Source organism: Neophocaena asiaeorientalis, unplaced genomic scaffold, assembly GCF_003031525.2.
Source record: "Neophocaena asiaeorientalis asiaeorientalis breed wild unplaced genomic scaffold, Neophocaena_asiaeorientalis_V1.1 scaffold82, whole genome shotgun sequence".
NCBI classification, from domain to species: Eukaryota; Metazoa; Chordata; class Mammalia; order Artiodactyla; family Phocoenidae; genus Neophocaena; species Neophocaena asiaeorientalis.
The window spans coordinates 4,330,152-4,352,003 of record NW_020173068.1 but is presented as its reverse complement, the minus strand read 5'-3'; the positions used below and the strand labels follow the sequence as shown (position 1 = coordinate 4,352,003).

The 21,852-nt window shown below is 46.1% G+C and overlaps 1 protein-coding gene across 1 annotated transcript in view; it reads right to left on the bottom strand.

Moving 5' to 3' along the window:
* Nucleotides 1-397: 397 nt before the first annotated feature.
* TTLL9 (tubulin tyrosine ligase like 9) overlaps nucleotides 398-21,852 on the bottom strand; it is a 40,632-nt gene continuing 19,177 nt past the window's right edge. The window contains exons 5-12 of the mRNA XM_024743223.1: nucleotides 21,434-21,524; nucleotides 19,835-19,875; nucleotides 18,895-18,982; nucleotides 8,852-8,907; nucleotides 7,868-8,064; nucleotides 5,686-5,799; nucleotides 4,347-4,471; nucleotides 398-474 (exon numbers count right to left, since the gene is read on the bottom strand). Of these exons, the coding sequence (XP_024598991.1) occupies nucleotides 398-474; nucleotides 4,347-4,471; nucleotides 5,686-5,799; nucleotides 7,868-8,064; nucleotides 8,852-8,907; nucleotides 18,895-18,982; nucleotides 19,835-19,875; nucleotides 21,434-21,524 (789 nt within the window). The remainder of the gene's footprint in view (nucleotides 475-4,346; nucleotides 4,472-5,685; nucleotides 5,800-7,867; nucleotides 8,065-8,851; nucleotides 8,908-18,894; nucleotides 18,983-19,834; nucleotides 19,876-21,433; nucleotides 21,525-21,852) is intronic.

The window sequence follows — 21,852 nt, the reverse complement described above, 5'->3', positions numbered from 1 at the left end:
CCCCCCCGTGGAGACATCAAAGGGTCAAAGCCAGGAAGATTTGGTTGCAGCCAACAGCATCCCCTGAGCCAAGCCTGGAGCCCGAATAAAGACTGTGATCCTTTATTAGATGTGATCTCTGGGGTAGCAGAACTTGCTGCATTTGTCCTCTTGGGGCCTGACCGCCAAGCCAGCTGATCCGTCAAGGTTAAAGTCTATCCAGTCCTGGGGATTGGCTCTCTCCTGGTGCAGAGATGCCCAGGGTAGGGTGGGGGTGCCAGGCTAGCAAAGCAGCTGCCAGGCCGCAGGGAGGGGAGGGAGGTAGGTGAGTTCTCTGAGGTGCTGCTGTGCTGGAAACTGGGAGCAGGGAGAGAACTGGTGTGGCACCTCCCCTGGTCGCTCTCCTCTGTGCTGGGGATTAGTTGGGAGTTTTCTTCTGGCCTTGAAGGGAGCGGAACAGCTGCCTCAGCTGTTTTTTCCGATCATTGACGCAGCCTGGAAGGAAAGTGGAGTGTTGCCTGGGATGGGCTGTCCCAAGTAGAGGGGGATTTAGGGGGAGTGGAGGGGCCTGTGCTCCCACTACCTGCGGGAAGAGGGGACAGCAGGAGCCATGCAACCACGGATGGCCTGTGGTTTGCATCCTGGCTCCCCTCCTGCCTGTCATGGCCCTTAGGCAGGTCATTTACCTCTTTGAGCATCCGCTTCCTCATCTGTAAACCAGGATCCCTGCTTTATGGGGTGAATGTAAGGATCATCAAAAGAAGGCAATGTTCACTGGGGGCTTACCTCAAACCAGGGGCTGCTTCAGGTCCAGAATGTGGACTGACTTGTTGAACTTTCACGGGAATAACGTGTACAAGAGAAAACTGAGGCTCGGAGAGGTTGAGTAGTTTACTCCAAATCACACAATAAGTAGCAGGACTGAGGGCTAAACCCAGGCTATCAAGCTCCAGAGGCCCAGCCCTTAACCACCACCCCACATTGCCTTACCTTCTGGCTTTGCTCTGAAAATGCACTTAAAGCTAGCACAGTGCCTGGTACCTAATTGGTTAAATGTTAGTTTCTTCCCTTATCCAACCCCATGTGTCAGGCACTTTCATCTAAGAGATGGCTCTTCCCCGCAGGTGGCCCCTACTCTCATGAAAATGTGTCCCAGGCAGTCCTGACATGACCTCCCTTCTCTGAGCATGTTCACAGTGTTCCCTCCCTTTTGCGCTCAGAGCTGATCCTTGAGGCAACTCCGTGGTCATTTGATCTTGGGCCAGGCACACTGATGGCACTCACGAATGGTGGCTGACTGACTGAATCCCCATGGGGACAACTACTGACCTGGAGGTGTCTGCCATCTTCTCAGCACCCCAGAGCCCCATCCCTGCCTCCTAGGCACTCACCAGCCATCAAGGCTTCACTGAGCCGAGAGTCCACTAAATGCATCCTCAGGGTTTTCCAAAGTGAGTTCCATGGAACCTTAGCTTTAACTGTAATTGACTTATTCATAATTCTCAAACCTTTGTGTCCAGTGCAAATCTCTTCTTGGAGTTCTAGACTCATCTCTGAGTTATCTGTTTATCTTTTCACCAGTCTCAACACATCCCTAACTCATTTCATCAGTACTCTTCCATCCCCAGCCAGCTCCTCCTGTATTCAAAACCACCCACCCGGACACTCAACTGGAGACTTCTGAAGCACTGGCTCTCAACGTAAACTGTGCTTTAGACTTATCTGGGAGCTTTGAAAAATACTGACGTCCAAAGATATTTATCTCCAACCGGCATCAGTTTTTTTTTTTTTTTTTGGCATCAGTATTTTTTAATTCTCTCGCATGATTCCGATGTTCAGCCAAGGTGGAGAACCACTGTTCTGAATCTTTGCTACTCAAACAGGGTCCAGGAACCAGCAGCATTGATATCTGAGGTGGATTGTTAGCAAAGGCGGCTGCAATGATCCTCCCAGGCCTATATGCACCTCTCTGCAAAGTGTGCCGCTCCTCCCAACAAGAAGTTGAGTCTATCTCCTTGTCCCCAGAATCTGGGCTGGACTGGCTTTGGCTAATGGATTGTGGTGGAATGACATTGTGGGATTTCTGAGCCTAGGCCTCAAAAGGCTTCGCTACATCTTCTCTCGCCCTCTTGGAGCCCTGAGACTACCATCTGAAGAACCTGGGGCAGGGCTGCTGGAGGATGAGTGGCCACCTGGAAAGAGAGGCTGCGGACAGTCAGTCTCAAGCACCACGCATGTGAATGAGGCTATCCTAGACCATCACGTCTCAGCAAATCTGCTAGGTGCCTGCAGCCCTGTGAGAGACCCCGGGCGACACCTGAAGAATCATAAGCAAATAAGATAGTTGTTTTAAGCTGCGAGGTTTTAGGAGGGTTTGTTACACAACAGTAGCTTGTTAGGTATGCAGGGTCTTAGCCCCCTGCTCCAGACCTACTGAGTCATAACTGCATTTTTAACAAGATTCCCAGGTGATTGCACAACTTGAAAGCATTGTATAGTCATCCTCCAACAACACCATGGGCAGGTACTAGGGGTCTGCTGTGGGAAAACCATTCACAAACCTTCTCTCCCTTGCTTTCCTGAAGGCAAACTACTTGACTTCCCAGGCTTCCTTGCGGCTGAGGTGCCATGTGACCCAGCTCTAGTGGGTGGGAAGTCAGCAGAGGTTGCTGGGAGGGCTTCCCTTTTGGAATAAAGAGTCAAAGCTTGAAAGAAAGGCTTTGGCCCTTGGGCCTTCCTGTCTCTTCCTGCCTGAGACAAGGACACGGTGTCTGGAGTTGGAGCAGCCGTTCTGTAGCCATGAGGCAACAAGCATGAGCATCAAGGCAACATGCTGAGAGTGGCAAAGCAGAAAGAGGAAAGAGCTGGGTCCTTGTGCAGCTGTTGTGTACGGCCTACCCCATGACTTCCTGTGGCTTAAGATAAATCAGTTCCTATCTGTATAACTATTAGTTGGCTTGTTAGTGTTTGCAGCCGAACCCAATCTAAAAGATACTTAAAACTTCTTTTCATCAAAAAAGAGAGAAAAAATGCCACAAACAAAATTTAAAAAGCAAAATGACAAACTCAGGAAAATGTTTACAATAAGTTTGACAGAGGGATGATATCCTCAATATATTAATATCCAAGGCCTTTACAAATTTAGAGAAATGTAAGCCCATTGAAAAATAGAGTATGGACAGCTTACAAAAGAAGAAATGCAAATTTAAAATCTGAAACCCCACCCATAATCAATGGAATGCACAGAAAACAAGTCAATATTTTTACCAATGAAGTTGGCAAAGGTTTTTTGTTGTTTTAAATTCAGAACTGGCAAATTTGTGTAATATTTCTAAGAAAGCAATTTGACTGTAATAAGTGCGTCCTTCTGACCCAGTAATTCTATTCCTAGGAATCTGTCCTAACGAAACAGCCAGAGTTTCAGCTGAGCTTTATGTGAGAGGTTGTTCTCACAGGATTATTTATAAAAGTGAGAAAGTGGAATCATGCCAAATGCTCGATAATATGAAATTGATTTCATAAATTTGGGGATGTTTTACAGCCATATGGTAATTTTGGTTTTAATTGTGCTAAGGGACAAGCACTAGCAGCAAGCATTCGGGTTTTGGAGTCACAGACAGATCAGGGTTCAGGTCCCCGCTCACCACTTACAACCAAGCCCATCAGCAAACGATGTAACATCTGGAGGCCATTTCCTCATCTGTAAAAGAATAAAAGCTGCCTAAAAATTAAATGAGATAACGTATGTAAAATAGGTAGTCTGGACCTGGCCATACAATGTTTCCAAAAGAGAGGCTCTTATTACTGAATGAGATGAAAAACGCTACATGGGAAATTAGACTCAAAGCTCCAGCCCAATGCCAATTTTGTAAAAGAAAAAGCATGAATATATGCATTTTTGAAAAACTGGATGGAAATACACCAGACTGTTAAAGATGGTTACGTCTGGATGGGTTCTTTTTTCATTTTCTTCTTTAATTTTCAAATATTCTACAATGAGTATGAATAATTTTTATAGTCAGGGAAATTTTTCACTTTTGAAAAACAAAATTTAAAGTCAAGCCCCGAAGTCCTTAATTTGTCTTAACAACATATCATGCTTTTTGTTTGGGTGCCACTTAGGCCTTTTGAAATCCACCTCGTGACAGATTAATAATATCTCTCACTACGACATATATTAAGACAGAAACGATTTAATCTCTGTTTTACAGATGAGGAACAGAGAGGTAAGTCCCTTGCCCAAGGTCACACAGCTGGTAAATTGTAGATCAAATTCAGTCTAACCACTGTGGCAAGCTGCCTCTTAGACTACTTGGCACCTCCCATGACTCATCCCTGGTGCCCACTCCCCACCTGGCCCCACATACCAAGGTGCGTGTTGGTCACAAAGTTCCCCAGCCCTGACAGGTCATGAGCCCCGTCTTCTCTGCTGACAGGGCCATCGTTCCACATGAGGTCGAAGCCTCCCACTCGCTTCTCCCTTCCCGTGAGTCTGGACAGGCAGGAGACAAAAGGGGTTAATGAAGGTGCACCTGGTAGGGCCCTAAGACTCAAGCTAGGTCCCTGACTGTTCCCTGCACCCGACTGGTGCCCACCCTGTCAGAGTACCTTCTTTTGTCCATCCATTCACTGGCCATTTCCCAGGCGCCCACACAGGCCTCAGAGGGGTCATCCCCCATTTGTCCCCAGGCTTCCACACTTGCCCCCAGTAACATGCGCCTATTCGTGCTTTCTGGTTTAAAGTCTGCTGTTCTTCCCAGACCACAGACTCCTTGAAGTCAGGGACTAGGCCTGTCGTGTCCTTTATTGTGTCCCCAGTGTGTGGCACAAGGCCTAGCATATAGTAGGGGCTCAAATGTTTGTTGAATGAATAAGTGATGGTGGATATAGTGGACACCTGAGGTTCTGCCTGCTCAGCATACATTTCACCATTTTTTAGCCTGTGGGTACCTGGGTTTTTCTTTGGAAAACCATGCCTCCCTCTCTCACTCTCATGGCTCAGGTGGGGTTAACCGCACCCCCTGGGAGGTGGGCACAATACCTAGGTCAATCAGAGTCACAGTGATTGGTTCCGGGAGGGGCATGCGACTCAATCCCCACCAATGAGCAATGAGAGTCAGCCCTCAAACTTTTGCCAGAATAATTGGGGAAAAGTTAATACGGAGGAAAGAGATGAGAGAGAGGGAAGTGAGAGCAGACAAACCAGCCAACACTGCCTGAGCCATTCCTAAAGTCAAACCCTGGATCTTTCTATTATATACACATCATTATATCAATAAATAGCCTCTTACTGAGTACTTTCTGTGAGTTACACACTTTATAATAAATTATCTTGGTAAATTAATCTAACAAAACTGAGAGGTAGACAGATATGAAATCTCCCATTTTACAGATGAGAAAACTGAGGCTCAGAGAGGTGAAGTGAGTGGTTCAGGGTCACACAGTCAGGAAATATTGAGGAAATCCTGCTGGACCAAATCTCAGAAAGCTGTCGTTGGCCTGCTCTGCTGGGACAGGGCTGAGTCCCTGGGCCAGGATCTGACCCTGTGTGGACATTGCAGTCTCTCCATCTGTAGAATGCTGGGGCGGGGTGGACAGAGCCATCTCTGAGGGCCTCTTAAGTCCCAAGGTTCTGAGTTCTCTATCCTCGGTGGGAACCCTGATGGTCAGGTACAGGGATGCATGAGCAAGGTTGCTCTCCCTCACCTGGCCTCCATGTCCACGATGTGCAGAGTGTCTTCCAGGAGGCAGGTCTTGAGCTCATAGTCCTCCTGGCTGCTGGCTGTCAGTGATGGGGATGCATTGACCTCCAGGAGCCACCTGCGGAGGGAAGGGAGTAGAGAATCTTAAGTGTACCTGGTCCCTGAGGCCCCTGGAATTTCACTGAGAGGCTAGATAGGGTGCCTGGGTCTCACCCTCAATTCAACCAGGGATGCTCTCTCCACATTTCCATTTGAAGAAAGCACTCAGGGGCTAAAACTTTCTTTTATTAATTTAATTAATTAATTAATTGATTGATTTTTGGCTGCTTTGGGTCTTCGTTGCCGCGCGCAGGCTTTCTCTAGTTGCAGCGAGCGGGAGCAACTCTTCGTTGCGGTGCGCAGGCTTCTCATTGCGGTGGCCTCTCTTGTTGAGCAGCACGGGCTCTAGGCGCGTGAGCTTCAGTAGTTGTGGCACACGGGCTCAGAGTTGTGGCTCGCGGGCTCTAGAGCGCAGGCCCAGTAGTTGTGGCGCACGGGCTTAGCTGCTCCGCGGCATGTGGGATCTTCCCGTACCAGGGCTCAAACCCGTGTCCCCTGCATTGGTAGGCGGATTCTTAACCACTGCGCCACCAGGGAAGCACAAAACTTTTGAAAACAACTGTCACAAACTTGGGCAGTTCCCACAGGGTCCAGCTGGTGACTTATATGATGCAAGTTGGTGGGAGTAAGAATGATTTTGCTGCCCTCACGCTTGTTATCGCTTTTCCTTCTTTCAAAAGAGCTGTGAGTACAAGAAAAACTCCTTTCCTAGTGAAACTTTGCCCATAAATGGTAACCAGCCTGACACGTCAGGGGGTGGGGAGTAGCAGGGAGGGGTAGGGACTGTGGTGAGCCAGAAAGAGCATTCCATGTCTAAAGAGGTGGCTATGGAGGCTCTAGGAGAGCATTGCCCTGTGAAAATGTGAACCCAGAATTGCAAGATCCTCTGACTCTTCCAGAAAAGCCAAAAAATCCAGGTTTTTGTGTAAACGTCTTCCAGTTATTGGAGACTGTCAATGAAAATCAACCAAATGCAAAAACGTCGGGAAGGCCAAACTCAAAGTGTGCGCAGGCCAGAAGCAGCCCAAGGGCCGCCAGCCTGCAACCGCTTGTTTTGTGCAACCCTGTCATTTTACAGACAGGAATCTGGGGCACATAGAGGGCAGGGCTCACCCAGCAGGTCAGTGGGAGACTAGGGCCCCCTTTCCACTATCTCCTGCCTCCTGCCAAGCTTGTTTCCCCTTTCAGTGTCCACTTTAATGCCCATAGCACATCTTGCATCCCCGGGGGCAAGGGAGAGAGACCTGCTGGTGCCCGGCCCCTGTTTCTCTTGAACTTGGGCCTGACTTAGGTCTTGCTCTAGGGCTCCTACTCCTAGCTCAGAAAGCCCCTCAACAGCTAAACAGTGACCCTGGGGAGGGGGTTGGGTCCAGGAACCTCAGTGCTGTGGGAGCAGCTCAGCCCAGGAACGTGGACCCTGGGCCTGGCTCAGCCCTTGACTTACTGCATGACCTCAAGCTGCCTCAACAACCCCACTGGGCTTCTGTGCCCTGTTGTATCACGTAAGGGCCATCACTGTGTTCCCTGATAGTTCAGGTTTGTTCTACTCATCAGCTCAACCTCCTCGTGGGCACTGGGAGGGCACAAAATTCTTGGCAGGGATCGACATGGTAACAGTACTTCCTTACATGGCACTTTGCATCCTCAAAGCACCAGGGCTAACAGAGGGGAAGCATCTTGCCTGATAGGAGGGGAGGATCGCTGACTCAGCAGATGCTCAGGAAAGGCCTCAGTGCCAGGCATGGGGCTCAGTACCTCACTTCTTCCTCATAACAATCTTACAGGCAGAGTGACCGTTTTATTTTATTTTTTAATCTTTTTTGGCCGCACCGCGCGGCATGCAGGATCTTAGCTCCCCGACCAGAGATCGAACCCGTGCCCCCTGCAGTGGAAGCGCAGAGTCTTAACTGCTGGACCGCCAGGGAAGTCCCACAGTGACCATTTTATAGACAGGCAAGCTGAGGCACAGAAAAAGAAAGTGTGCCCCACTGGGAAGTGGCAGAGCTGAGCTCAAACCCGGGCAGTCTGGGTGCAGAGTGTGTAAAACATCCCTCCAGGCTCTCCGGGCCGCGAGCCCGTCCACTTACGGCTTGAGGTCCTGGTCTATGAGGATGTCATAGCCGTACAGCTCGAAGCAGTGCTTGTCGCTGATGATCGCCTTCTGCACGCTCTGCAGGCTTCTGATGAAGATGTTGTCCATGTCACTGAAGAGCGTCTCCACTGCCTTGGGCCCATGCTTGGATGCCAGATACTGCCGGAAGCGCTGCAGCATCCACTTGCAGCCCTGGGACCCCGCCGCCGGGTTGGGAGAGGGAGCCTCGGTCAACCCGGACCTGGCCCGTCCAGACCATCATTTACCATCAGCACAGCCCCTAGGCTTGGACGAGAGGGGCCCAGCCCTGAGCCCTGTGATTAGGAGAACCCAAGTGTGTCCCTCCTTGAGGGGCGAAGATTCTACACGCCCAAGAGCCTGTGCCTCTCTTTCTAGAGCACAGCCTGCTATCCACCACCCCAGAAGTCCCTGACCAAATGCCCTGCGCCAGCTTCCTCCCTGGGTCTGCCCTTATGCAGACAGACTGCCCCGACCATGTGTGCACCCCAAGGCCCAGGGAGTCACCAACAGCTTGCTGTTTTGGGTGTGTGTGTGTGTGTGTGTGTGTGTGTGTGTTTGAAGGAAACCCCTCGGGGTGATGGGGAGCTGGGGACCATCTCTTCCTGGGCTCTTCTGTTCTGGCTTTTAACTCTGAGAAGTCTGAGTGTTCTAAATATGAACCTGGCCTTGCAGGTTATTAGATACATAGATGATAGATGATAGATAGATAGATAGATGATAGGAGTATATCTGTCAAGGTAGGAGGATACAGCACATTTTTTTAAAGGGTGTGTTCATTTGATTTGTAACTCTTAAATATTTGGATACATGATGTGTGGGCCTCCATTTGTACTCTTGCCCTGGGCCCTGCAAACGGGAAGGGTGATCTGAACCCTCTTGGGCTCCTTGGCATCCCTCCTCCTCCCCCCAGCGCAGTCCCAGAGGCCATACCCGGAGGGCAGAAGCCCAGGTTCCTCACCTTTGGGTGGTAGTCGGGAGACGTCTTTTGCACGGCGACATTGGTGAGGTGAACATCTGGTAGAGATTAGTGGTCAAGGGCCAGTGCGGACAAGAAGGTGCTGAGCCTTACGCCAAGTAGCCCCCAGGGACCAAACTGAGACCCTTGCTTGGGAAGTGATGGGGGAAGGCTACCAAACAAGCCCAGAGGTCACGTGCGGGGGCTTTGGAGTCAGATGGGCTCGCGCCCCTGAGCAAGTCACTTAACCTCTCTGAGCCTGTTTCCCCACCTATTAAATGGGGGCGTGTAGTAGTATATTGACCTCACAGGGTTATCTGAAAAATCAGATAAGGTGCTGTGTAGAAGCGCCTCTTACAGTGCCTGGCGTGGCTGATATTAGATTAGGGTTGTTCCACTCAAGAGGAGAGAACACTCTCTAACACGTAGAAAGACCAAGCACAGAACAGCCATCTCAGGACATTCTGAGCTCTCTGTCACTAGAGGGGTTCAGGCTGGGTGGCCACTTTGCAGGAATATCAGAGAAGTGACCCAGCATTGGGATGGGGTCAAGTTGGCCGCCTTTGAAGTCCCAGCCCTGAGAGTCTGCCTTTCGGTATCATTACCATCGTCACCACCAGTGACATCGGCAACACTTTGAAGCTTACAGAGCATGTTCACACACTTCAGCTCATGTATTCCCCAAATCATTCCCATCTCACAGAAGAGAGCTTCGAGGCTCAGAGAGGATGACACCCGCTCAGAATACCCCTTCTCAACATTCTCCTCCACATAGCTAAGTAGGATGGATCCCCAAAACCTTGTGTAGTGACAAGACATAACTTTCACTTGGACTTGTTGGTGAGACAGGCTGAGACCTTTTGCTGCAGTGCTTGCACCTGGATACACAGAATCTATAAGGGACTAAAAATAACTGCATGCATGCGCAGTTGGGGCAAGTTATGGACAACAAGATACAAAGAGACCAAAAAGCCCAACTGCCACTTCTGAAGAGCCAGGAGCAAAAGCAGAGGGTCGGGAGCAAAAGCAGGGTATTGCACATGCCCCCTACACACCACCACCACCAAAGCGTTGGGCAAACCACCTAAGCCACCCTTCTGGCCCGACCCCTGGACACACCCCTACCCTCATCCCATATAAGGAAACAGCTCCCCCCACCTTGGTGAGTAAGGGAACTTGTTACTTGTTCTTGCCCCCCACTGCTGCAGCAGGGGCCCCAATAAAGCCTTGGCTGAATTTCTTCTCTGGCCTCTGATCAATTTCTATTGATTGAGGAGGCCAAGAACCCTGGTTGGTAACATTGGGACATTTCACAGATGCGGAGGTAGAGGCTCTAGGTCACTGACCCAAGTCTAATTCCCCTGACACGTATGTTTCTCCATATTTGTGGCATATTGGACAGGGCTTCAGCCTCTCCAGAGAAGGTGGGTATTCTCTGTAGCACCATTTTCCTAGAATGTCTTCTTTAGGGCTTTTCAAAGACTTTTTTTTTTTCATATTTGTCTGAGAGATTTTCTGCCTTAATTTCAAAAGAATAAGCACATAACAAACCACTAAAAGGAAGGGAGCCCTTACATTTTTGGTCAATTGATTTTCGAAAAGGGTGCCAAGACAACTAAGTGGTGGGAAGCAAAGTATTTCCAACAAATGGGGTGGGGATGCCTGAATATCCATGTGTGAAAGAATAAAGTTAGACCCCTTTCTCATACCATAGACAAAAATTAACTCCAAATGGACCACAGACCTAAATATAAGAGCAAAAACTATAAAGCTCTTAGAATAACATTTAGGAATAAGTCATTGCAACCTTGGGTTAGGCAGAGCTTCTTAGCTGTGACAACAAAAACACAGGTGAAATACATGCAGAAAAAACTTTTGACAAAATTCAACACTGATCTATGATTTAAAAATTCTCCAGAAAGCGGGCATAGAAGGAACCTACTTCAACATAATAAAAGCCATATATGACAAACCCACAGCCAACATCATTCTCAATGGTGAAAAACTGAAAGTATTTCCTCTAAGATCAGGAACAAGACTCTCACCACTATTATTCAACATCATTTTGGAAGTTTTAGCCACAGCAATCAGAGAAGAAAAAGAAATAAAAGGAATCCAAATTGGAAAAGAAGAAGTAAAACTGTCACTGTTTGCAGATGACATGATACTATACATAGAAAATCCTAAAGATGCCACCAGAAAACTACTAGAGCTAATCAATGAATTTGATACAGTAGCAGGATACAAAATGAATGCATAGAAATCTCTTGCGTTCCTATACACTAAAAATGAAAAATCAGAAAGAGAAATTAAGGAAATACTCCCATTTACCATTGCAACAAAAAGAATAAAATACCTAAGAATAAACCTACCTAAGGAGGCAAAAGACCTGAATGCAGAAAACTATAAGACACTGATGAAAGGAATGAAAGATGATACAAACAGATAGAGAGATATACCATGTTCTTGGATTGGAAGAATCAACATTGTGAAAATGACTATACTACCCAAAGCAATCCCTATCAAATTACCAATGGCATTTTTTACAGAACTAGAACAAGAAATTTTACAATTTGTATGGAAACACAAAAGACCATGAATAGCAAGAACAATCTTGAGAAAGAAAAACGGAGCTGGAGGAATCAGGCTCCCTGACTTCAGACTATACTACAAAGCTACAGTAATCAAGACAATATGGTACTGGCACAAAAGCAGAAATATAGATCAATGGAACAGGATAGAAAGCCCAGAGATAAACCCATGCACCTATGGTCACCTTATCTTTGACGAAGGAGGCAAGAATATACAATGGAGAAAAGACTGCCTCTTCAGTAAGTGGTGCTGGGAAAACTGGACAGTTACATGTAAAAGAATGAAATTAGAACACTTCCTAACACCGTACAAAAAAATAAACTGAAAATGGATTAAACTTACCTAAATGTAAGGCCAGACACTACAAAACACTACTCTTTGTAGTTTGTACAGAACTACAAAACTCATAAGGCAGAACACTCTATGACATAAATCACAGCAAGATCCTTTTTGACCTACCTCCTAGAGTAATGGAAATAAAAACAAAACTAGGGCTTCCCTGGTGGCGCAGTGGTTGAGAGTCCGCCGGCCGATGCAGGGGACACGGGTTCGTGCCCTGGTCCGGGAAGATCCCACACGCCACGGAGCAGCTAGGCCCGTGAGCCATGGCTGCTGAGCCTGCACGTCTGGAGCCTGTGCTCTGCAAAGGGAGAGGCCACAACAGTGAGAGGCCCATGCACCGCAAAAACAAAACAAAAACAAAAACAGTCTGAGAAAAACCATAAGTCAAAAAGATACATGTACCACAATATTCATTGCAGCACTATTTATACAATAGCTGGGACATGGAAGCAACCTAAGTATCCATCAACAGATGAATGAATGGTTAAAGAAGATGTGGCACATATATACAAGGGAATAGTACTCAGCCATAAAGAGGAACGAAATTGAGTTATTTGTAATGAGGTGGATGGACCTAGAGTCTGTCATAGAGTGAAGTAAGTCAGAAAGAGAAAAACAAATACCGTATGCTAATGCACATATGGAATCTAAAAAAAACGGTACTGATGAACCTAGTGACAGTGCAGGAATAAAGATGCAGATGTAGAGAATGGACGTGAGGACACTGGGGGAGAAGGGGAAGCTGGGATGAAGTGAGCCGGTAACATTGACAAATATACACTACCAAATGCAAAATGGATGGCTAGTGGGAAGCTGCTCCATAGCACAGAGAGATCAGCTCAATGCTTTGTGACAACCTAGAGGGGTGGGGTAGGGAGGGTGGGAGGGAGGCTCAAGAGGGAGGGGATATGGGGATATAAGTATACATATAGCTGATTCACTTTGTTGTACAGCAGAAACTAACACAGCATTGTAAAGCAATTATACTCCAATAAAGATGTAAAAAAAAATTATATTGAGATTAAAAGAAAGCACAGGTGGCAATAAAAAAGTAGATAAATTGGACTTCATCAAAATTAGAAACTTTTGTGTTTCAAAGGACTTTATGAAGAAAATGAAAAGGCAGTGCGCAGAGGATTTTTAGGGCAGTGAAATCACTCTGTATGATACAATATGATGGATACATATCATTATACGTTTGTCCAAACCCATAGAATGTACAACCTTAATGTAAACTATGGACTTTGGGTGATTATGATGTGTCAACATATGTTCATCAATTGTAGCAAATGTACCACTCTGGTGAGTGGTGTTGATAGTGGGGGAGGCTATGCACACATGGGGGAAGGGGTATATGGGAAATCTCTGTACCCTCCTCTCAATTTTGCTATGAACCTAAAACTGCTCTAAAAAATAGTCCTAAAAAAAAAAGGACAACCAGGGACTTCCCTGGCAGTCCAGTGGTTAAGAATCTGCCTTCCAATGCAGGTGATGCAGGTTTGATCCCTGGTTGGGCAACTAAGCCTGCACGCCACAACTGGAGAGAAGCCTGCGCACTGCAACGAAGAGCCCGCGCTGCAACAAAAAGATTCTGTGTGCCTGCAACTAAGACCCGACCCAAAAATAAATAAATAAATAAATAAATAAACATTTAAAAAAGAGAAAACAAACAATGGAACAGTATATATTAAAAAATATAAAGGATAACCCACAGAATGGAAGAAAATATTTGTAAATCGTGTATCTGATAAGGGAGCAGTATTAAAAATACATTTAGAAACTTACAGCTCAACAATAAAAAAGACAACCTAATGAGAAAATGGGCAAAGACTTTGAGTAGAGATTTCTCCAAAGATTTACAAATGGCCAGGAAGCACACAAAAAGATGCTTAACATCATTAGTGATCAAGGAAATGCAAATCAAAACCACTTCACATCAACTAGTGTGGCTATAATAAAAAAGGACAGATAATAACAAATGTTGGCAAGGATGTGGAGCAACTGGAACTCTCCTACCATGCTGGTGGGAATGTAAAATGGTGCAGTGCTTTGGAAAATAGTTTAGTGGTTCTTCAAAAGGTTAAACATAAAATTACCACGTGACCAGCAACTCCACTCCTAGTATATACCCAAGAGAAATAAAAACATATGTCCACACAAAAACTTGTACATAAATGTCCATAGCAGCATTATTAATAATAGCTCAAAAGTAGAAACAACCCAAATGTCCATCAACAAATGAATGGATAAATAAAATGTGCTATATCCATACAATGGAACATTGCTTAGCAATAAAAAGGAATGAAGTACTGATACCAGTTATGACATGGGTGAACTTTGAAAACATTATGCTTAATAAAAGAAGATACGAAAGACCACATATTATATGAATCCATTTATATGAAATGTCCAGAATAAGCAACATATAGAGTAAAAAGTGGTTGCATAGGGCTGGGAAGTGGGGTTGGAAGGAAATGGGAAACGACAACTAATGAATATGGATTTTCTTTTGGGGGATGGTGAAAATGTTCTAAAACTGAATGTGGTGATGGTTGTGTGAAGATGATAAGAACCCAATGAGTTGGGACTTTACTGGTGGCGCAGTGGTTAAGAATTCGCCTGCCAATGCAGGGGACACGGGTTCGAGCCCTGGTCCAGAGGATCCCACATTCCGCAGGGCAAGCCCATGTGCCACAACTACTAAGCCTATGCTCTAGGGCCCAGGAACCACACTACTGAGCCCGTGTGCCACAACTACTGAAGCCCATGCGCCTAGAGCCCATGCTCTGAAACAAGAGAAGCCACCACAAGGAGAAGTCTGCACACCACAACGACCCCACTCGCCACAACTAGAGAAAGCCCGTGTGCAGCAACGAAGACCCGACACACCATAAATAAATAAATAAATTTATTTGTTTTTTTTAAAAAAAGAACCATTGAGTTGTATGATTTAACTGAGTGAACTGTGTAGTATGTGAATATATCACAATACAATTGTTATTTAAAAAATGGAAAAAGAGGATGTTCAGGCAAAGTGAGTTACTGGCTTTAAGAGGGGAAATCGCTCCCTTGTGATGGAGGAAACACTCACATTTCTCCGCACACTGCTCCGGCCTGCGGGGAGGAGACATCAGGGACTTCCCTAGTTTCCAGGGAGAAGCAGAGGCTAAAAGAGGAGAGTGGGTGACTGGTCAGCTGACCTCAGAGCCTCCCCTCTCCACAGATGGACCTGAAACCAGGTTCCAATGGACCAACAAGCTAAGTGGCAAAAAGTAAGCAAACAAATGGTCCAATTCACAGAGAAGTGGAACTGATTAGCTGTGAGATCTTCAGGGGGAAAAGGATTTTCTTATCTTAGAAATGACAATAGAAATCACAGAGGAAATCAGTGGATATAGTCAACTATGTGAAAAGGAAATTAATCAGATGTCAAGGCAAAAATGAAAGGCAAACATGACTAGAGAAAAGATTGTAACAAATATGACAGGCTAATGTTTTGTCACGTGAAAATCACGCATAAATTGTTAACAGTAAAATTGTATGACCCTAATAGATAAATAGATAAAGGATATGAAAACATAAAAGAGAAAATATAACTGGTAAAAGACCATCTGGGAAAGTGCCCAAAGTTTCTAGTAATAAAAGATACACAATTTTAAAGGGATGTAAATGGGGGAAAAATGCAAATTGGAAGAGATGCAAACTCTAAGGCAAAAAATCTGCTTCCCCATCAAGTCAGTTACATTTTTTTTTTAACCTTTTTATTGGGAAAAAATTTAAAACCCACAGAATACTTGAAAGAATAGGACAATGAATTCCCATATATGCTTCACCTATATATGCCAATTGTTTTGGAAATGTGTTTTTTTTAATAAATTTATTTATTTTATTTATTTTTGGCTGTGTGACGTCTTCGTTGCTGCGCACGGGCTTTCTCTAGTTGTGGCGAATGGGGGCTACTCTTCATTGCGGTGCGCGGGCTTATTGTGGTGGCTTCTCTTGTTGTGGAGCACAGGCTCTAGGTACGCGGGCTTAAGTAATTGCAGTGCACGGGCTTAGTTGCTCTGCAGCATGTGGGATCTTTCAGGACCAGGGCTTGAACCCGTGTCACCTGCACTGGCAGGCAGATTCTTAACCACTGCGCCCCAGGGAAGCCCTGGAAATGTGTTTTTTAATTGATCGTCCCCAGTACTGGGGAGCTGGGATGAAATGTCAGTGGGAGGGTAAAAATATGAGGAAATCTTCTGGAAAACAATCTGGCCGATGCCCTTGACCCAGTATTTATACCCCTGTGGCATCATACAAAGGAAAACATTTTAATATAGTACAAGATTTATGAAAAAAATATGTTTCTTTGCAGCATTGTTTGTCATAACAGGAAGAAATTGACTATTTCCCAAATGCCTGCAGCAAGTAGGATCAGTAAACCGGTAAATCTATTCAGTGGAATACTTTGTAACTAATAAAAAATGTCTATAAGGAAAATACTTAAATAATGTTCAGTGAAAAAAAGGTTATACTTATACAGTGGGATCGCTCATATATAAAAGGCCAAACAACAACAAAAAACCTGGGAGGAAAGACATCAAAAAGGTAAGTAGTTATTTCTAGAAAGTGTGACTAGACAAGGTTTCTTTTCCTCCCTCCCCCCTTTTTGTACATTTCTGTATTTTCTGATTTGTCTTTAAAGAGCTATACTTTTATTATGAAGGCTATATCCTTTAGATGTTTTATTCTCTTTACTATTAAAGTAATTCATAGCAGTTATAAAGAACAGTTCATAATATAGAGAAATGTGTAAAGTTGCAAGTAAACGTTTCCTGACCTGATTCTAATCCTCTGAATTTTTCAAAGTTAATAGATTCATGAGTATCCTTTCATACTTTCTTCTAAACAGAAACGTACTTCCCTAAAAGCAAAAATGGGATTGTAAGCACATCCCAGTTCTACACCACACATGTTTCCACCTCATGGTCTGTGATAGATACGTTGGGGGTTTTTTTTTGTTTGTTTTTCTTGGCAGAGCTTTGCAGCTTGTGGGATCTTAGTGTTCCCAAACAGGGATGGAACCCGGGCCCTCAGCAGTGAAAGCGCAGAATCCTAACCACTGGACCGCTAGGGAATTCCTGTAGGTACTTTTCCATGACATTTCAATCACCTCATTGTATTCAACAGCTACACAGGATCCTGGAAATGCTTTATCATTCATTTCACCATCCCTCTAGGGTGGGTTAAGCTGTTTCTGCTTGTTTACTCCTACAGTGTTGAGGTGAACATTTTTGGATTTTGGGTGTGTGTATATGCGTATATGTATCTGAATAATTGTGTGTAAACTATATATGTTATATATATTTATTTAAAGTCGGGTTAATAATATTATATATTATTATTTTGTGATCCCAAGTTGCTTTATTATTTTAAAAGTTGCTGTGTTTCTAAAGCAAATATGGCAAAATATTAATATCTGCTAAATCTGGATGGTAGATGCATAGATTTCTGTTACAGCCTTTCCTGCAGTTTTTGTAGAATTTAAATATTTCAGTATTTAAAAATTAAGAACAATTAAAAGAAGGGATGGAAAATTACGTGTATTCACTCACTGTGAAAACAGCAAAGGCTCATTAAACAGAAACTAGCCCCGGGAGAGGCCTCAGTTTAATAAGGCCCCGTGATGCCTGGAGATAAGCAAGCACTTTTAAATGGGGGTCGGGAGACCACTAACGTGTACTGAGTAGTCATTCTGGGTTAGGCATTATCTAAGTGCTTTACATGTATCATTTAACTTTAATAAGAAATGAGGTGGCAAAAAATGAAAGTAAAATAAATTTGATGAGTTGCATATGGTAAAGGCTTGTTAGAATCACAAAATAAAACAAACATACTGGAAAGGCTGAAGTTGGCTAAATAGAAAGAAACAAATTGTAGAAAATTCTCAGGAAGGCCTGAGCCCTTCTATCATGCAGGGAATGTATTACCTTGGACAGACACTTAATTGAATAATGAAATTAAGGCACAGTGATGTGAACTGACTAAAAGCATCAGCTGGATTGCCCAAGCCAGAAGCTTGGCAACATCACTTGTCATTTCCACCTCTCCCATATGCAGGTAATCTAGTCGTGCTGATTTATCTCCTAAGTATTTCTGATCATCTACCCCTTTTCCTCTGATGCTCATGTCTGAAAATCTTAAAAACAATCTTTGATGTTTATATCTGAACCAGATAATACATTCACATAGTTCAAAAGTCAAAAGGTATAAAAATGTATATAAGGAGTATCTCCTTCCCACCCCAGTCCCCACCTATCCATTTCTCCTCCCAAAGGCAAATTCTGTTTCCTGTTTCTTCTACATCCTTCCAGAGATATCTAGGCACAGATAAAATAACCACTGCGCTACCAGGGAAGCCCCCCATTCCTTTTTAACAGCTGTATAGTACTCCACTGTATAAATGAGTAATTCATTTAGTTATTTCCTTTTTTAAAAAGTCTCACAACAAGGCTGTGCAGTGAATAACATTGAACCCCCTCTTTTACTATATTGTTAGTGTACCTGCAGGATAAACTCCAGAAGGGAATTGCTCGGTCAGAGGGTCTGTGCATTTGTCTTTTGATAATTTGCCAGATTGCCTCCTAAGCGGTTGTACCAGTTCACATTCCACCAGCAATGTATGTACTCCCCTAGCCTCGCCAATATAGCATGTTATCAAATTTTTCATATCTGTCAGTTTGATGGGTGAAAAGGACATTGTATTCAAGTGAATGAGTGAGCCGATGACTAGGCATGTAAAAGGATGAAAACATTCTCCAAAGGGACTCAAACATTCCTATCCTATGAACATGAATCAGTGTGAAATGATTGGCAAGCAGAGAAGCCTGGGGTGAGACTGCTCTCCTCAGATCACTGGAGGATCCCCCATCTCCACAAGATTGTAAGCTCCGGAAGGGAAGTGACCAGGGCTATCTTGTTCACTGCTGTATCTCCTTGCCCAGACCAGAGCCTGGCACTCAGCAAACATCTGTGGAATGAATGAGTTATCTCAGGACCAGCCAGAGGACAGGCAGAGCAGGGTATGTGGAGAACGCTTAGGGGTGGGGGGTGGGATGCCAGGATACACTGGTCATCGATGCTGTTCAGCGTGAAGCGGGTGTTGGAGAATCGGGCGAAGCCGTCCCGGTACAGCCAGGCTCGCAGCGGCATGTACTGTGGGGGAGGTGGAAATGGAGAGAGAGAAAAGGGAAGGGGAATCAATACCAGCACTTTCACACTCCTAGCTTTTGCACCTGCTGTTTCCTCCGCCTGGCATGCCCTGCCTTCTCTCCCACATCATCCTTCATGAATGTGCTCAAACATCAGCCTCCTTTGATTCGATCCCCCTCCTTCCCTGGAGGTAGAAGTAAGGGTAGGGAGATGCAGAAGGGAACAAAATTAATGGCTGTCTTCTCTGCTCCACCACCACATGTGACACCCACCAGCTCACGGTGTGTCCATATTCCCCACCAGACTGTAAACTCCAGGAGGACAGGGGCGGAGCCTGTCTTGGACACATTTATATCCTGTTCCCAGCAGAGAATGTTGCACCATGAAGGTTTAAGTGTTCGTCGAATGCATGGGTGGAGGGAGTATAGCACCTCCTTTGTTAAGAGAGTAGGATGCCTGGATCCCAGTCCCAGCCCTGCCACTCACCATCTGTGTGACCTCAAGCAAGTCACTCAGTCCCTCTGATCTGTTTCCTTATCTGTAAAATGAGGCCAATAAAAGATCCTACCTCCCTGGTTATTAGGAGGACTGAATGAGATAAAACCTGCTCAATAAATGCTAGCTGTGGTTACCATGGACGACTGAATGAATAAAGAAGGAAGGCAGAGTGACAACCAGTTGCTGGGGTCTCTGAGACGGCAAAGCTTGGATCTGTTTACCCACCCCCTGGGCTCTCCCAGGAAGATTAAACCAGACAGCTCACACGGGTGCCCCCAGAATGGCTTCTGCCCCTGTCCCCCAGTCCAACTGTCCCTTCCCCGCCACTGGAGGAAGGCACCTGTACTGGTCACTCACCGACATCACCAGCACGTAGACACGCAGGTCAAACTTGCGGCCTGTCAGGCAAGGAAAGAATTAATCACTGTAACGAATATTGATTGTGTACCATGCTAGGTTTGGGGGATACAACAGTTGACAGGCAGATGTGAATCCCAGTGAGCCACAGGAGGTACCGGGTGCCTGCCTAGCCCAGAGGGGGCGGGGCCTTCGCGCAGGAGGAGCTGCCTGGGTAGAGGCCCAGAGGCACAAAGAGCTTGGTCCAAGGGCAGAGTGGAAGGATATGTCAGTGAGGTCAGCAGAGGCCAGGTCATGTGCAGTTTTTGGATTTTGTTCCACCAACCATGGGAAGCTACTGAAGGGTGTCCGATCCCTCTGGCAACTGTGTTTGGAGTGGAGCGAAGGGGGCCAGAGCAGTGGGCATCAGTGCGGAGGCTGGCGTGTTGCCTGGGAGGGAGAGGACAGTGTCCGGAACTGGGATGGAGGTGGCCAGCAGGTTCAAAAGCTGCATGGGAGCTTGATGAAGAACCGGATGTGGGAGGGAAGAGAGGGATGCTCCCAGAATGGTCTCCACCTTCTGGCTTGGGGGTGCGAGGGCTGTGTCCCCGGGGGGAGGCTGGTGGGTGAGCCAGATGGTGGGGGGAGGACAAGGGCTGGATTTTAGTCCTGTTGGATTCGAGTTGCTGAGAGATGCCTGCGAGGGGATGATACAGGCTGCAGGGTCTGGGGTGCGGGGCAAGGTATCGGCTGCAGACAGAAAGCTGGGAGTCACTGGATCTGGGTGGTGGTTAAAGCCACGAGAGAGGATGGGGTCACTGGGAAAGGGAGGGGTGGAGAAGACACCACGGACTGACCCGGCGGAAGGACATTGCCTGAGGAAGTGAGAGGAGGTAAGTGATGTTGTCCCCTTCGGAGCACTGGCTCCTTCCTCTCAGACCAGACCCTCCCAAGACGCCCCTCCTCACATACTGCCTGACGTGTCTGTACTTCACGGCCCCTGTGTGGGAAAAGCAGAGGTGGAGACGGCCTGGGGAAATCCGAGAAGGTTTCATGCGCCATAGCCTGGTTCCGCCTCAGGCCCTTGGCCCTTACAGCTCCCCGGGGCCTCCAAATCTACCCACGGGTGACTCCTAGCTGTCATTCCGGGTTCAGCTCCCGTCACCTCCGCAGAGAGGCCCTCCCTCACTCTGCACTTGATTTACTTCCTAACACTCACCGTTGTGTGGAACTATCTTACTTCTTTGTTTCTGGTTTATTGCTGTCTGCTCATTGGAGTGTAAGCTCCAAGAGAGCAGGGTGGGCAGCCAGCACCCTGGACAATGGTTGGCACTGACTAGGCACTTTGTAAATATTTGTTGGATAAACGCATGAAGGAGCTGGTTCTTGAAGAATGAAGAGGATTTTAGTGAGCCAGGAAGGGAGAGGGAAGGGCATGCCAGGCAGGGGGAACCTTAGGGGCAACGGCTGGGAGGTTGGGAGCATGCAGGGTGGGATTCTGTCTTTGCATCCCATCATGCCTGGTGTCAGGCTGAGCCCACGTTGGGCTGCTAATCAAGGCTTGTTGACTGACTGACCGACCATTCCATGGAAGGGCAGGAGCAGAGACAGCCATCTTACCTCCTATCAGGTAGGGATTTTCGATGTAATGCTGAGCTACATAGTTCTCCACGGGAATATCATCTTTCTGGTCATCAGAACTTCTTGTGTCCTAGTTGTAATAATAATTGCTATTAACATTTTTTTTTAGCATTTCCTGTATACGAGGCTTTGTGATAGGCACTCTACTTGGGGGTATATGATCTGATCCTTAAATCAACCCTGTCGGGAAAGTACTAATGTTATTCCCGTTTTACAGATGAGAAACTGAAGCACAGAGAAGGGGGGTGACTTGCCCATGGTAACACAGCCAACTGGTGGTACAGCTGGGAAGTGGACCCACACAGGTGGGCCCAGAGCCTGGGTATTTAGCCTCTAGATCTGTGCTTCCCAGTAGGGCAGCTACTGGCCACATGTGGCTATGTACATTTATATTTAAA